Raw genomic sequence first — 17,780 nt, forward strand, 5'->3', positions numbered from 1 at the left:
CTGGGGCCCTTCCCCTGGGGCTCTGGGACCGGGGGAGCTGGGGGGGCTGGCGGGCTGGGACAGGGGCTGAGGTGGGGTGGGGTGGGGGGTGCAGGAGACTGCGGTGGCGTCTATGGGCTTGGCCGATACCCAGTTAATGAGGCCAGCAGTGAGGCTCCCAGGAGAGGAGCTAGTGCCGCGTGCCTGTGTATCTGCCAACAGTCTGGCCTTCTCCTGCCCCTCCATTATTCATAGCAGCAGCACATGCTGCACTGGCCTGTGTCCTGGGAGCGCCCGCTGCCTCTCGCGCTCTGGTCTCCACTGGTACACACACGTCGGGGGGGAGAGGGCTGATGGTGGATGTTCACAGAGGCGGGGACCGGCGCGTCGCACCCTCCCCATTTACATACGGGGACGCTGTTCCAGGGGTTTGAAATTCAACATTTTGGGGAGTGAAAGGCAGCCAGAACAGGATGAAGGGAAGGACTGTGCAAATGTATGTGGCTTTAAATATGCACTCCATTTCCACTCAAATCAGCAAATGCTACAGTCTATCTCTATAGGGTCTCCACGGGGATATTTTATACTTTTCAAATGGCCTTTACTGTGCCTCAACTGTCCTGAGGAGAATATAGATTTAAACTAGCCAGGCCATTCTCCTATTCCAATGACGGAAACTGGCCCAATATTGGTGGCAGTGTGAGAAGGACAGCAGGATCTCAAGGCTGCCTTCTGCTCCTCATCAATGCGTTATAAACGCCAGCCTCCACCCACCTCCACCTGCCCACATCCGTCACCAGTAAGCCACAAAGGAAGCCAGCTTAGAGTTTAAGAGGAAGAGGCCCTCAAGGGTACAGAAAGGCTACCTGTGGGTGAAGAACAGGTTATCATACCATCACTGTGATGTCCAGCCACTGATAAAGCCAAGGATTCATACCCCTGCTTTATTGTCACGTGTTCAATCAGCAAATGATATGGCCTGTGTGATGTATAGGACCATCACGTGTGAGTTTGTGTCTGTGTGTGAGTTTGTGTCTGTGTGTGAGTTTGTGTGTGTGTCTGTGGGATACTAAACCTGGCCGCTCCATGTGCGTGTGTTTAGGTGCGCGCCTGGCCGCTGGCTGCTGGCTGTGGCGTGCTGAGACGCAGTAGATGATTTGGCCATTCGTCTTGTTGAGCAGGCAGTGGGAGTGGGAGTGGGGTGAGTGGGAGTGGGGTGAGTGCTGTGGCTGACGGGAGCAGATGAATGCAGATGGGTCACCTCCTCCCATTAACAGCAGCCTACAAGTGACTTTGTGCTCATTAGGAGGAGGACAGCATGCCATGAATCAATAGCAGTGAGTGGGGCTCTGTCACGCACACACACACACACACACACACCCACACACAGTAAGGCACGCACCCACCCACAAACACACACATACACACACACATTAACACACACACCCACAAACATTAAGGCACGCACCCACCCACAAACACACACATACACACACACATTAACACACACAACCACAAACACCCACACACATTAAGGCACGCACCCACCCACAAACACACACATACACACACATTAACACACACAACCACAAACACCCACCCACATACACACACACACACACACACACATTAACACATACACACAGACACCCACAAACACCCACACACATTAAGGCACGCACCCACCCACAAACACCCACATACACACACTTTAACGTACGCACATACACACCCACAAACACCCACAAACACCCACACACACACACTGCACCCAGACGCCCACCAACACCCACGTACACACACCCACACACATCAACGCACGCAGACTCCCTCTCTCTTCCTCTCTCTCTCCCACACACACAAATATGCACACACACCATTCTAATCCCCCGAGAGGCCTCTTCCTCTTGAACTGTGCATGCCCCCGCTGCCCCCCCAGTAATGACTGTGTGCAGTGAGGGCCAGCTGAGGAAATGGAGATGGAGGCCGAGGTGCTGATTAAACAGGCGGGCCCCGAGCGCTCCGATGGGTGCTGGTTACCGCCGCGCCCCCCCTCCGGAATCCGCGGGGCCAAACAACGAGGCGATGGCCCGCATCTCTATCCACTTTACCCCGGCAAAATCGATGGGCCAATATCCGTCAATCTCCGCTCTCTTGCAGCAGAAATCACTTTTTGATTGCGCTCCTCCACCCCCTCCCCACTCGCTCGCTCACTCACTCTCCAGCTCTGGCAGCCAGATTGAAGTGCCGCTGGTCAGCACAAGATGAATACAGCACGCTGCGTGCAACTGGCTGGGGGACTAAACGCTACTGGGCCTTTGCAGCTGTACGGAGGAAGACCAGGGGCTTGAGATTTGAGAAACACACACACATCCCCCAACATTTCATATAAAGCCTTTCCGTGAGGCTCAGCCAATCATCAATCATGTTAAATGATGTGGGTGAATATGAGCAGGCAGCAGAGATGCCGAGCGTGTAGTGTACGCACAGTGATCTTCTCATCAGCCTCTTCTATGAAGCGCCTCAGATTAGGAGAGAGCCACAGAATTATGAAATGCTCTCGGCCACCTCTGGCTCCTAAACGTCTCACATCTTCTGTTTGATACAGCGCTGCCTACATACGGTGTCTACACACACTGCTAACATCAACCTGCACCGGCACTACAATGCAACACCACTAACTCACTTATTCTCAAGGACACCAAGATCCCTTTACACACAAATACGCCAGGTTAGTCGACCTAGTTTTGACTAAATGTTTTTAGTGACCGGTGCCATTATTCAATTTTAAGAAAACAAATACTATACTATGGCTACAAATACCTCAGAGCAACGGCTGCATTTTTCAGACTTTCGGCTTTGAGGACCCTAAAGGTAAGATATTTTATTCCCCGCCACCTTCACCACGATCAATCTCTCTCCAACCTGCACAAAAGCGATTCAACCGCTCCTCTGTGCTGGAACATATGGACAGCTGGATGGACAACTTATGGGAGAAAGTGATATTCAATTTTGTACAAGTCTCCTTCACGCTGCTTACTGCGAGAGGGAGAGAGAGGGAAAAAAGGTGCGTGTGTGTTGAGTTTGTTTATGTATGTGTATGTGTATGTGTGTGTGTGTGTGTGTGTGTGTGTGTGTGTGTGTGTGTGTGTGTGTGTGTGTGTATGTGTGTGTGTGGGGGAGAGAGGGGGGGCATAGGTAGGAGATTGAAGGAGAACTCCTTGACTGTATTCTCTCTGGAGGCCACCAGTAAGCCTTTGGCCAGTAAATTGTTAATAAGCTTTGATTGAGTGAGAGGAGAACACTGCTGCTGGAAGCTGACTGATGAGGAATTAGCCCTGGGCTTCTTTTCAAATATTAACGTCCACACAAGTGCAAGAGCCTTCGTCCGGCCCGGGCTCACCACCAGCGCACGAGCGTCCAGCACCGCGGGCTCAGCTCAGCAGCAGCGCAATTAGACCACTCAGAGCCTACGCGGCTATTTAAGCACTGCCTTGGAACAGCGCAACACAAGCGCACATTTGCCTGAATGAAAAAAAAAAAAAACATTCTATAATTTTCTATAAATGATCAATACGTTTGACTTTAACTTTCATGAGCCTATAGCAGGTGTGTACTGGCCCAGCTCTGATAAGATGGAGGGCTGTTGGGTTATGTATGGTGTGAGGGAGATGGAGTGGGCTGAGGCTGGGATGGCACGCGGCCCAAGACAGGATTTCCCCAGTACAGCTCCAGTCCTGCCTGAGACGTGCTGCTGCTGCTGCTGCTCCCGCTGTGCATGTAACTAGATCAGTCTGCTGCCAATCAATAGCATCCTGGCTCATCAAGCACACAATTACCCACAATACTTCGGTGAACACAACAAGAATTATTTCTCTACGCAGACCAGTGCCTCTGAAAACAAAACACATACCACATCAAATTTCTATCAAATTATTCTGGCAAAATAAAAATCGAAAATAAAAAAAATCAAAATGTTGAAGCAGTTGAAGTGAGACGTGTAGGTGTGCTGATGCCCAGGACCCTTCCTATTTGCCTGGGGACCACAGCCCCTCTCTAAATATGTCCTCTGATGGAGACATAACTCCAACATGACTCACCGTTTCCAGCACAGGGAATTAGAGGAGCAGTCTTCCCCAGCGTTGCAGTAACCCCCCCTCTGCCCCCCCCTCGCCTCACCCGCGCTGTCACTCATGGAGGTGGAGCGGACCCGTTCCCACTGCCCACATTCTCCAGCACTCTCCACAGAAGACCCACTCCTGCACCGCACGCCAGCAGCATCTGCTCAATGCTTCTGGTCGATAATATTTGTCCTTGAGAGGCTGTGCTGAGTTTTACGAAGGACACCTTTGGGTTAACAAAGCTGGAAAGTTAGAGAAATGGAGACGGCGAGAGTGCGGAGGGAGCTAGATAGGAGGCGGGGGAGAGAGTCGGAGAGACGGAGAGAGAGAGAGAAAGAAAGAGAGAGCGAGACGGAGAGGAGGAGAAGCCAGCCTGCAGCAGGCCTTGCCCTCTCGTCCCTGAATCACTCCCTCTGCTGCACACACTGCTCTTTCACACCCTCTGGCTATCTCATATTGGAGAGACAGCGCGCTCGCACCTATGTCATCTGACAACACCGTGTTGTAGCGAGGGGGCTGACGCTCGGTCTATTTTGGAAATACAAACAGCACTGCAAGCCAGAGTCTGGAAAATACATTCCTCTGAAAATATGCCACAGATCGGACCAACAGACACACAGACCTCTACTGTAGCCACTCAAAGCAGTCATTGTGTGCGCTCGCCTGGCCAAACATTTGGCTAACGTTTAAAATAAACCTGACACCAAATCAAACCTTTCGAAAATCAAACTTTCTTTCAAGTCAGGGTGTACCGCATCATATTGCATGAAACCCCTACAGTAAAGTCTATTTCATGAAAACAAAATACATCACAATGTCAAGGAGGAGGTCATAACTGCAACTCAGCTGCAGCCATACCATAATGCTCGCTAGGTAGGGAGGGTTTCAACAAGGAATTGTAGCAAATATTTTGAGCAGTGTGAGTAGTCAATGGCTGTGGTGTTATGGTGCTGTCAATTCTGGTATTAAGAAGGGTATGTAAGGGAGAATACTTCATTGCTGTTAGCCCTTGCATTGCATTAAATATGCAAGACGTTATGCTGTGTTACTTGCAACCCTAGCTCCAGGCAAGGAGTCAGGTGTTATTGTTGGTGGTATGCCCATAAAATCCAATAGTTCCTACCAAGGAAAAATTAAACTTACATTACTTTGGCCAATAATGATTTGTTTTTGTACGCGTGTCTGTGTGTCTGTCTGTTTGTGTCTGGCTCTTACTAAACATCTGATGACTTGCAGTGAAAGCCTTGCAGCCTACAGTCCCGTAGCTGGTGCTGAGTTCTCTGCTGTGAGTGTGTGTGCAGTATGTATTTGTGTTGAGTCTCCATTGGGCTGGAGACACATGGGCAAGTGTGCCCTCATGTCAGGCCACATAGCACATCACAACAAGCCTGTGCTCCCACCTGCTGCTAATCACAAGACAGCTGGTCACATGCAATGATTTCTTGTATCATTCATTCTCCTTGTGGAATATTCGCTTTTGCAAAAATGCTAAAAAAACGTAACAGATGCATTGAGACGATGCTGTTTGATAGTCGTGACTTTTTTCACCTTTGGATTCTCATCCTTTCAACTGCAACATAATGCAAGTCTAGTCCGGTAGCCTATGTGATGGAGCCTATGTGAGGCAAGGCAGGCTGCAGTGCTTTGGTGAGATGCTATTCATTGCGATTTCAAATTGGATGTCTTTAACCATGAACAGGCCACCAGCTGTCTCAAGGACAGATCAAGTGTCTGCTTCTGTGTACGTACGCGATAGACAAACTGCACTTTTTGTTGTAATCTAACCAGACGGCATCCTGCGTGCCACTGTGTGTGTGTGTGTGTGTGTGTGTGTGTGTGTGTGTAGACAGGAGCGTGCGGAGTTCTCACCAGGCGTTTGATGACCCGTAGCAGGAGCCTCTGCTCGCGCGGCTGGGGGTGCCCCTGTAGCGCCTGCTCCAGGCTCAGCAGCTCCTCCGGGAGGAGGCAGTCGGGGCGCTGCCCGCCGTACAGCTGCGCCAGCAGGGACAGGCACTGGCTGGCCTCCTCGTACACCTCCGGCTCGCCGCTCGCCAGCTGGGGACACAAACCCACCTACACGTCAGCGCTCTGCTCTGCTCTGCTCTCCACCTACTCACACACTCAACCTGGAGCTGCCTCCCCTGGGGGCCTCAGAGCACTCTTATCATCTGGAGAGCTGAGCCAGACATTAGTACATTTGAATTCATTGTGTTTACTGTGCACTTGTCTAGAGGCCGTGGAACCAGTGAGACTGAGTTTCACGCAAAGCAGCCACCGTGTGTTCTATTGGAAATGAACCATTAGTCTTTTGGGTTGTGCGGTCATTGACTGATGGAACTCAGAGATTGAATGGCTGTAACAATACATCATATAGATAGAAAAAACACTGTGCACATACAAACACAACATATACTAACTGAGGATATGAATACAACAACACAAAAACATACAGTTATGTGACTCAACATGCAATTATTTAAACGTCCGCTTTAAGGAGGAAGAAGGTCTGATGAAGGCGTAATTGAGACGAGAGTGACAGGTCACTCTTACTGTAGATAGATTGTTTTGTTCTGAACTCAATGACTAGTTCAAGAATCTGTCTCATTCTGTACCAGATCAGTTAACCCACTCATCCTCCAGCCTCTTGGCTCTCTCAACAGTCCTATGATTGAGGTTTAATCCAGACATTTCAGTGTCTTGATACTGTTGATCCAGACAGGGAGAAAAGTAACGGGGACAGCATCCCGGTGTTGGTGGTTACGCAGTCGGAAGTGATTTGACTGAATCTGGCAACTTGGCTCCTGTCCTTCACAAATCCTGGACCCACAGGCAGATGTCCTAGAGTTTCCTCAACAGCGTCTTAAAAGCAGAATTGAAATCAATGAAACACATTTTTACTAGTAGCTATATTTGGATTCCAGATGTTGGAGGGCGAAGTGCAGTGCCCAGTTAACTGCCTCAGCTGTTGGGCCTGATTGGGCCTAGTTTAGATGATAAGCAAATTATAGTGGGTCCATCACAGAGTAAAGTGACTCATTTAATGAATGCCAGGACTCTGAGCTCCAATGCCTTCATATCCACTGATCTGAGGGCCATAGGCCTGTAGCCACCGAGGCCAGATATTTGCACTGTTTGGCTGTATGCACTAGCTTGCTGTGACTCAGGGGGGGTCTGGCAAGGGGCTTTGGGGAGGCTCATCCCTCAGGAGAGGGAGCCATCTTGAGGCAGTGAGAGGCCTCTCCTCTCCCCTCAAACAACCCCCCCCCCCATACACACCCCAAACCTCCAACGCCATGACAACACGAGTCGACCCTCTGCTGCCCCCGAGGATTTTCCGTCTCCATCTCCCATTCTGCCCAAAGCCGGTGGGTGTGAGCGCTGGGATTTCCAGGCCTCCTTTCAGCGCTGATCCGTTGCTGCCCCCTTTCCCTATACAACACCCTAATCCCAGGAGGCCCCGAGGGGCCCGTGGGCAAGGGGCTCCTCTCCCTTTGTGTCCCCTGCCGCCCTCTCCCAATGGGTGGAATGCTTAGAGAGCAGACAATGTGGCCCTGCTCTCCTCCGCCCCCCCCCCCCCAGAAAAGGGCTCTCCCTCTGGGCTTTGGCCGCCAGGCCCTCTCTTGTTCGCATGCCAGCACAGAGTCAGCGCGGACAAGAGCTAACACCTGCTTAGCCGCGCTAATACAACACCCCTGTTTACTTAGCGCTGCTTGTAGATGCGCAAGGGGGAGGAACCTAAGAGAAAAGCAGAGGCGGAAGAATCAAATAGGGGGAGTGAGATTGTGAAAGGCAGCACGGGGATCAAAGGGATTAAGGCTCCCCTTTAGTGGCCAGGCCACCGCCCAGCCCTCACTGTCAAACACGCTGACGGGAGTCCGCACGGAGGGCTGGACTCACACACTCACTCACTCTCTCTCTCTCTCTCTTCAGCAAAACACACTTTCCCTTTCTCCCCAACACACACACACACACACAGTTCTACTCTCTCCTGAACACCCTACAGAGCGTCACACTCTGTGCTCTCAGTCTCAACATCACCAGCAGTCATCTCACAAGTACGCAACAAAGAACAGCTCAGGGCAAAGCCTCTCCCTTCACTTCACAAACAATCTGTTCCCACTGTGCTCGACCGGCAGTCCTCATCAGAGATGGCGCTCCTCTTGCGTGCACACACACACACACACACACACACACACACACACACACACACACACACACACACACACACACACACACACACACACACACACACACACACACACACACACACACACACACACACACAGGTGCAGCGGCCCCAGAGGGCTGCAGTCTGCTCCTGAACTAGCACAGGGCGGCTCGACCTTGTGACTGTGTCCTGCCGCTCCACTGCTCCACTGCAGACTCACAGACGGCTGCAGATCTGTTCAGAGACACTCGTCTCGTCACTCTCACATCCATCCTCATCTTATTACCTGGGCACACACCTGCACACACATACACACATACATGTATGCACCTGCACACGCATGCACACGCATACACACACACACACACACACACATACATACACACAAAAACACACACATGTGCGTGTACATGAGAGGCCATGTGCACATTGTGTCACATTCCCATGTTAATTACCTATGCACACACATACAAGCACAGACGCTCACACACACATACAAGCACAGACGCTCACACACATGCACACACCCACACATACACGCGCACACATGCGAGAGGGCACACACAGGACCCAGAGAGTCCCTGGAGTTGAAGGCTGCACCATGAGCGGCTGTGCTAGAGAGGATGGAGCTGCAGCCCACGGGTGGGAGGCACAGCCAGGCCCCTGTGGACGCATGGTGGCCTGCAGCTCCGGGATGCAGGCAGACCGGCAGTCTGCTGACCACTGAGGCGGAGAGAAGAGGAGAGGAGAGGAGAGGAGAGGAGAGGAGAGAGGAGAGAGGAGAGAGGAGAGAGGAGAGGAGAGGGGAGGAGAGGAGAGGAGAGCGGAGAGGAGAGGAGAGGAGAGGAGAGGAGAGGAGAGGAGAGAGGAGAGAGGAGAGAGGAGAGAGGAGAGGAGAGGGGAGGAGAGGAGAGGAGAGCGGAGAGGAGAGGAGAGGAGAGGAGAGGAGAGGAGAGGAGAGGAGAGGAGAGAGGAGAGAGGAGAGGGGAGGAGAGGAGAGCGGAGAGGAGAGTGGAGAGGGGAGGGTGGTGCCTGGGCCGGCTGCAGCTGATACGAGCGTCCACAGGCAGACTGACAGGGCGCGGAGAAGGGCTTCTCCCACTGGGGATGATCTGCTGAACCATCTGTGCCTCACCCCACTTACTCTGTGTGTGTATGCATGTATGTGTGTGTGTGTGTGTGTGTGTGTGTGCTGTATGAGCATGTGAGACAGTGTGAGCATGTGGGTCACAGGTGTTTGAGTTTGTACACATATTATAGAGTGTGTTGCTAATGTGTGTGTGTGGTGTGTGTGAATGACCTTGTGAATATACATGAATGGGAGTTTGGAAGAGTGTGCTGTGTGTCCATGTCATGTGTGTTTATGTGTTCATGCTGTATGTGTGCATGTGTCTCTCCATCTGTGTGTGTGTGTGTGTGTGTGTATTAGCAGAAGGTCGGCGTGGAAAGTTCTAGAACTCCAGCGGAGGCGAGAAGCTGCCAGTCAACGGTAATGCGTCAGTGTCCGCCACTCAAAGTACGGCTCCTCTCTCCAGCCCTGAACCCCTCCCTCCCTGACACACAACTTCATCTCCATCCGCACACAGGGGCTCGTCAGAACAACAAGCTCCGCATTCACCGCCATACAAAATTCATCCTGCATCCATTATTGACAACGGAATCCCATGAATTTCTCCCACTGTATCAGCGTCAATTTAAGCCATCCGTGGTGTGGATAAAAGACAATCTTCATTCCTGAATTATGAATGCCCCAATGTTTAGATTGATTATTTTAAAATGAGTTCTTCGTAATTCACTATCAGGCTACAATAAATTGCTTTTGCAAAAAAAAAAAAAGAATAAAAATATATAAATAAACCAGAGAAACAGCTTTTAGGGAGGAAAAAATAGAAAAGCAGGAGAACTCATTCTGTCTCGACTACGACTCCTGGAAGCAGAATCAACAGAACATGCGTTATTATTTCATGGCGTATATTAAATTAGACCTGCACCGAGAAAACACCCAGCCAATCAATGCAGCCTGGCCCCTGTCAAAAGTGCTAAATACTTGAGTCATGGAGTGCCATAGATAATGAATTGAAAGCACATATGATCCAAGTGCTAATGAAAAATGCAGTAGGCATCGCTCAATTTGCGCTCTGTGATCCCGTTTACAGGTAGGTCATGGCTGAGTACAAATGTAATCACACAGAAATCATCAGGTGCTCACTGCAGTTTTTAATCATACCTATCGATTTACCGCAGTGCGGGTTCTATTGCAGGTTCACGGTGTCATCCGATAACAGATAAAGGCTATGAGTAAGAGACATTACATGTTACTTAATCACTTTCATTTTTTTGTAGCATTTGATTTCATCTGGACTTTACGGAATATGTTAACCCTACACCTTGACTGTATGCCCCTGAAATGCACCACTCCACTCAAAGTTCCTGAGTTCCTGCCTGCCCTCACTGGGCTACTGTGTGGTAAGATTGGCATTTGCTGGGCTGCTGGCCTTTGTAGTAGTGTGGGGCAGATGTCCATCCCACTGCCAGGGATGCAGTGGCCTTTCCACACACGCCAGAGGTGCTAACTCAGGAGCTGGCTGGACACAGGCCTTGGCTGGACTGTGAGAACAGCCTGACACGAGCAGAGAGAGACATGCATTCATGCATCACACCACACACACATATACGGTACACACATACACACACATCGCATCACACCACACTACATCTCTCTCTCTCTCTCTCTCTCTCACACGCACGCGCACACACACACACACACACACACACACACACACACACACACACACACACACACACACACACACACACACACACACACACACACACACACACACACACACACACACACACACACACACACACACACACACACACACACACACACACACACACACACACACACACACACACACACACACGGGTTTCTTACCATCTGAATGAGGAGGCTGTTGAGGTCAGTTAGTGGCTTGTTTATGAGAAGAAGCTCCTCGGCAGCCTGAGTCTCTTCAGAACTCTCAGCTCTCTGGGCCTGGAGAGAGAGAGAGAGAGAGAGAGAGATGCACTAGTATAAATAGGAGAAGTTCATTCAGCCCGATGGCCCTGCGTGTTGCTTTAACTCATTCTGTCATGAAGGGAGCTGGATCTATTTGCAGCCGTGGCAGGTTCCTGGGCTCCCTCGCCAGTGGACTCGCACCCTTCCTGCTGTCACTGCCAGCGCACAGCACAGCACAACACAGCACAGCACAGCCAGTCGCGCCGCCACACTGCTGACTTAATTAGCCTTTATTAAAACGCCCTGCTGCCTGTCAGAAAGCACTTCTGAAAGGCCAATGTTACTGAACAAGTTCACCGCTCTTTAGTGATGAAAATAGATGCAGCTTGAAAATAAAAAATTCTCTCTCTGAAAAAAAACAACAACAACAAAAAGGAGAAAAACACTTCGCTATATTTTCCAACTTCTGTTTACCCGGCACTTCAACTCTGTCTTGCTAAACTGACTGTGACACTCTCCGTCTGGAGTGTGAGTTCACCCCCCCCCCACACAAGGAGCTTCCAGCTCTCTCTCCTTCACTCTCTTGCTCTCTCTCTTTTTCCCTCGCTCTCTCTCTCTCCATCGAGCCACTGCTGAAACTTCATGGAGATTGACTGGCTGTCTGTGGATATGCGATTAGTCTCAAACCTCTTCTCCCTGAAACTCCAGCTTGTGCTTAATTGCAAAGCATGGAGCACTTTCACAATTAAAACTTCCCCATCCATTTGAAATATTAATGCAAGCTAAATCTGAGGCAGACAGATAGAGGGAGAAAGAGGGAGTTAGAGTGAGAAAAAGAGTTAGAGAGGGAGAGGGAGAGGGAGAGGGAGAGGGAGAGGGAGAGAGAGAGGGAGAGAGAGAGAGAGGAGAGAGAGAGGGAGAGAGAGAGAGCGAGCGAGAGAAGGCTGAGCGCTGAGCACGTACACCTCCCTCTCCCTTATCATTATCGGCCAAATGAATTTGGGTTGCGTTGACGCCTTTTAATGAGCTTTTTGCAGCTGTTTTTTCTTTTCCCGGCGAATTGATTTCCATTACGTATTCTCTCCTTCCGCAGCCTGTGTATAAATATGTATGTGAGCGCGGCGGCGGCGCGGAGACAAAGCCGCCGCAAGACGTGAGGAGCAGATAATGAGGGCCAGCGGGAGTGCAGCCAATGCCCAGTGGGCCGGGGGACCTTGTGAATCCTCAGTGTCAAATCAGCAACTTCAATGGCGTATTTACCAGCCCGGTGGGAAGCACGCTTTCACAGGCTGCGCTGCCAGGCTGAGGGGGAGGTGTGTGTGTGTGTGTGTGTGTGTGTGTGTGTGTGTGTGTGTGTGTGTCTGTGTGTGTGTGTGTGTGTGAGGGGGGGGGCCGGGGGAATGTTAGGTGAGCCGGATAGCATACGTTTAGCCTGACGCAGTCTCAGGGGGTGAGACTATGGGCTTCTCTGATGATTGCTGGAGACTGGAGATGTGTGTGGGGGCTTGTGTGAAATGGTTAGCAGCCACGCGGGGTTATTAGACTGGACGGCGTTTAGAGTCCAGAGGGCGGGATTGGATTCAGCCCACAGCCACCGGACGCCTGGGCCCGGGACCCCAGAACGCCAGCCAGCCTTGGGCACAAGTGCCTGAGGAGAGATAAAGCACTCAGAGCAGTCCCACATGAAGGCCAAGACTCTCTGTACTTTCAACTTCACTGAGCAGGGACTCATCGGAGGAGAAAGCAGGAGAGGAGAGGAGAGGAGAGGTAGAGAAGAGTGAGGGAGAGGTGGAGGGGAATGCAGAGAGACAGAGCTGGATCGATAGATGGAGCGGGGGCAGGGGAGGGAGAGGGGGATGGGGAGGAGGAGGAGGGGGAGGGCTGCTGCGGTCACCTGCAGGGCCTGGCGGACGACGCTGGACACATGTTTGAGCAGGATGTGGAGGATCTCCAGCAGGGACAGCAGCAGGGACACACTGGCCTTCACCCCCAGCAGCTCCTCTCTCTGGAGGTAGAGCAGGACACTGCTGACCAGCTCCACCACACCTGCAACACACACACACACACACACACACACACACACATTAAGTACAACAACTTCAACACATTACACATCTCTTCCACACTTGAACACATGGGTACAACCAACGCATATTCCCATTTCACATCCAAATCCATCTATTCTGAGCCCATCTCTAAGACCCATCAATCAAGTTGAGTCCTCAGCAGCTGTAGTGGAACGATGCAGAACACCACCAGCGGCTGAGTGTGTGCCAGTGCAGGGCACCATGCCAGCTGTTCTCCTCTCATCCCTCCGAGCGCCAATCTGAGCGCCCGACTCATGTGAACACCAGTGGATCGGCACCTGTAGACGGCTGCTGAAAAAGCTTCGGTCAGCAGTCCACCCTCCCCACCCCTCCCTCCCCATCACCAGACACAATAGGCCATGCACTGAACAGCACACCAACTTGTGCTCTATTGTGCGTAGTCATCTATTCACGCAACTCTACGGCACAATAACACCACGGCTGCCGTTCTCGTTTCCCCCTGAACCAATTACCAGCTACCTGGGAGATAATATCTCTCATCACACGCACCCAACCCCTGCCTGTGCCTCCTCCCCTGCTGGCTTGTGTAGCGCGGGGTCCCCGCTGCTGAAATATTAAGTGCTTCTGAATAATCGGCTCATCTCCACACACGCCGGAGGCCTCTTGTCTGGCTGCGCCGCCGCTCCCCGCGCCTCCTGGCCCTGACCCCGCTCACCTGTGATCAGGGGAGACTCTTGAACTGTGGCCACGGAGAGGAGAGGAGAGGGGAGGGGGGTGGGGGTGAGGGCTGGACGCGGCGTCTGCCCTCCGAGTGAAGCTGCTCTCCGCCGGCCCGACAGCAGGGGCGGCTCAGCCGTGCGGCTCGTTAATCTCCGCGCCTGCCGCTGCACTTCCGGCCCGCTCCACCCTGGGGCTCCACCTCCACCTCCACCTCCACCTCCACCTCCACCTCCCCCCGACCTGGCGCCGCTGCAGCTCAGCTCCTCCATCACACCTAGCACAATCTCCACCAGCCACACCGAGCTGACTGCAGCGCACACCAGACCTGCCACTTTACACACTGAGAAAGTTCCCACTGTACTCAAGGGACTGCAGCGGCAATCAGCACATGTAAAGTAGATCCAACAGAGGTAAGGCCAGTGGAATTGGCTCATCTATTCACTAGCTCAAGCTAGCGTGTGGTGAGCGTTCTGGTGCCAACTGCTGCCATGCATCACCCAGTTGGGTGCTACACATACTGGTGGTTAGTGAGGGTCCCTCTTGGGAGGCACTTTGGGTGCCATGGTGAAGTGCTATGGAAATTCAATGGTCAATGTGTTGTTTTTACCTCCGCCAAGGAGATTACGTTTTCATTGGGTTTTGTTTGTTTGTCTGTTTGTTTGTCTGTTTGTTAGCAAGATAACTCAAAAACTTATGGATGGATTTTGATGACATTCTCAGGAAAGCTCTGAAATGACCCAAGGAAGAAACAATACATTTCTAGTTGTTATTGTTGTTGATAACACGATCAGCTTGCAAGGCGTTAAGTAAATGCAACTGCATACCACAAAGAGCAGCTTCACTGGCACAGTTCATAAGACTGCAGGTAGCGACGAGAAGAGAATTCCCAACACATGTGCTGCTGGGATCACATGATCCTGTACCACTGGACAGACAGACGGATGGACGGACAGGCAGACAGTAGCAGCGTGAGATGAGCGCAGCACCCCAGTGCAGAGTAGACTGAGCACGGAGCACATCATCCAACAACTCATATCAGCGCGCAACTCAGAGAGCAGGAGAAACTTCCACCGGGGGGAAAGCACAACCAATTAAGTTACACTAGCAAATAATAAGCATGGTGAGAGACATTGAAACACACACACACACACACGCCCACACACATGCACACACACACACACACACACACACACACACACACACGCATGCACACCCACACACTCCCACAGCGTATTACAGCATCTCACTGCACTGTTGACATGAGAAAAAAGCGGTTTTTCCTAGACACAGCACATTCTTGGGCGCTCACACTTAAATCTGGATGCTGCTCCGCTGTTTCTTGGCATTATTTCCCCTCAAGTAATACATGCAAATAAACACTCAAGGATTTGGGAGCCTTCCATCAGCCAGCCTGAAAAACAAGTCAGCAATTCAGTGGCTGCGCTATGTTTTTGTGGCTTCGGTAATATGTTGGAAATAGAAAAATGAAGCCAGTGAGTGCCTACAGTGAGGGAACACCAAATATCGTAACGCTCTTAGCGTGAAGAGAGAGAATGGAGGAGATTTTCATTAGCGCTATCAAAGGGATGTGAGAGAGGCCATTGTTTCTGATGAGGGAGCCAATGATTGGGGGGACTGGGGGGCTGAGGGGTGCTGCTCGACCAGCGCGAGTGAAAACAGGGGAGAGGAGCGAGAGAGAGAGAGAGAGGGAGAGAGGGAGAGAGAGGAGGGAGGGGGGGGGGGGGCTCTCAACACCATGTCACTTCCTCCTCTCCCCTGGGGCTCTTATCTCCAGCTCAGGAAAATCTCGCCAATTATAAAACTCATCTCCTTCCTCTGCCATCCCTCTCTCCCACTCTCACTCTCGCGCCTCTCTCGCTCGCCGGCCCCTCATCTACACTCGCCTAGTCACACCTAAAAGAGCCAATTATATGTTTTTTTTTGTTAACACCTCTCTCCCTCCCTCCCTCCCTCCCTCCTTCCTTTCCTCCATCCCCCCATCCCCCCATTCCTCCACACTGGCACGGTGAGAGAGCAGGCCGCTACAGCCAGAGAGAGCGGGCGAGAGAGAGAGAGAGAGAGATAGTGCTAATTGTCAGGGTTATATTTAGTGCTGGGTCAACAGTTTCCCAAGAGGAGGGCTTTCCAATCGGCCCGTAATGATGCTGACTTCCTCTAGTCACACGCAAGATGACCTCCATGTATAATGAGAGGTGTGCAGCGGAGACGGAGGAGAGACAGAGACAGAGAGTGTGTGTGTGTGTGTGTGTGTGTGTGTGTGTGTGTGTGTGTGTGTGTGTGTGTGTGTGTGTTGTGTGTGTGTGTGTGTGTGTGTGTGTGTGAGTGCGTGTGTGTGAGTGAGAGGCAGAGATATAGAGAGAGAGATAGAGGGAGAGGAGAGAGAGATGGAGAGAGAGAGAGATAGAGGGAGAGAGGCTGGGTGGATGGCAGGAGCCAGTGTATGTGATGAGGCAAATGTGCGTGGATGCGAGCTGCATGTCACGGCTGGCTGCAGCGGGCGAGAGTAAACATCTCCAGCGGACGAGCGCTGCCTCTGCCACACAGCGTGCCCTGCCAACATGGGCACTGGCGTATCGGAGCAGCACGCCCGCTCCAGTGCTCACAGCAGGGCAACAGGGCACACTGGACTGGAGCAGCACATAACGACTCAGTAGGCACAGTGACTCACACACTCAAGGCTCCCAGTGCTCTTTATGATGCACAGCGGACTGAAGAACAACTGACTGAAGAACAACTGACTGATGCACAACTGACTGATACACAACTGCTCCATGGTAAAAAGCATGTGATCTTTGAATGATCAAAAAAAAAAAAACGCAAGTTCACAACTCTGACAATAATTGTTTATTATATTATATACTATTATAGCCCCCCTAAAGCTTTTTGTATGACCTATTCTATGACTACCTTCAATCTAAGACTGTAGCGTACTGCTGTGCTTGGGTTGCTAAGTGCAGCACTGTATCGCAGCACTGTATCACAGGACTGGAGGTGTAAAGCGCTCCCGTACGTGTTGTGTGCTGGTTCTAAATGGCTTGTTTCTGACAGCAGCAGTGTCAGAGTGATGAAGGCGCTGTGATGATAATGGCGTGCTCTGCTGAGCCCTCCACCCGTAATAGACGCCCTCTCCCACTCCACCTGCTGACACACACCACGAGTGACAGCTGTCAGTCTGAAGTGGCAGGGCGAGCGGTGTGATGATGTGTAGTGTGTGCGCTCCCTCTGGGCTGGACTCACGCTGGACTCACGGTGGGCTGAGTTAGTGGAGCGGACCGCCTCACTGAGCGCGGCGTTTAGCCCGGCCGTCGCCTCTCTACCATCGCTTAGCTGTAATCCATTAGGGTCACCGCCACCGCGCGCCTCTCTGATGGCCGTGAGGAGTGTTGAGCGTGTGTGTGTGTGTGTGTGTGTGTGTGTGTGTGTGTGTGTGTGTGTGTGTGGATCTCTGACTCATCCTCTGGCTAGCGTGGGGAGCTGGCATACAGGGCCGATGGCTAGCATATGGCGCTAGTGGCCTAGCATGTGGTCTTAGCAGGCGCGCTCCCAGCCAGCCCATTGTAGCCAGAGAGTGCTGCTGAGAGTCTAAAACTGTCAACACAGCCATGGCTAAAGAAGCCCTTACTCAATAATTCAGTGAATAGAGCTGGTCGTCTTGAAGACAAGCCAGCTGGGACATTTGGAGAGAGGAAAAGAGAAAGGGAGCGTGTGACAGACTGAGTTAG

The 17,780-nt window shown here is 51.7% G+C and overlaps 1 protein-coding gene across 3 annotated transcripts in view; it reads right to left on the bottom strand.

The window, feature by feature from the left end:
• ulk4 (unc-51 like kinase 4) overlaps positions 1-17,780 on the bottom strand; it is an 80,442-nt gene that overhangs the window by 5,556 nt on the left and 57,106 nt on the right. For all 3 annotated transcript variants that reach the window (XM_062539608.1, XM_062539607.1, XM_062539609.1), the window contains exons 33-35: positions 13,164-13,315; positions 11,207-11,305; positions 5,970-6,155 (exon numbers count right to left, since the gene is read on the bottom strand). In XM_062539608.1, the coding sequence (XP_062395592.1) occupies positions 5,970-6,155; positions 11,207-11,305; positions 13,164-13,315 (437 nt within the window). The remainder of the gene's footprint in view (positions 1-5,969; positions 6,156-11,206; positions 11,306-13,163; positions 13,316-17,780) is intronic.

This window comes from Sardina pilchardus, chromosome 6, assembly GCF_963854185.1.
Source record: "Sardina pilchardus chromosome 6, fSarPil1.1, whole genome shotgun sequence".
Taxonomy (NCBI): Eukaryota; Metazoa; Chordata; class Actinopteri; order Clupeiformes; family Clupeidae; genus Sardina; species Sardina pilchardus.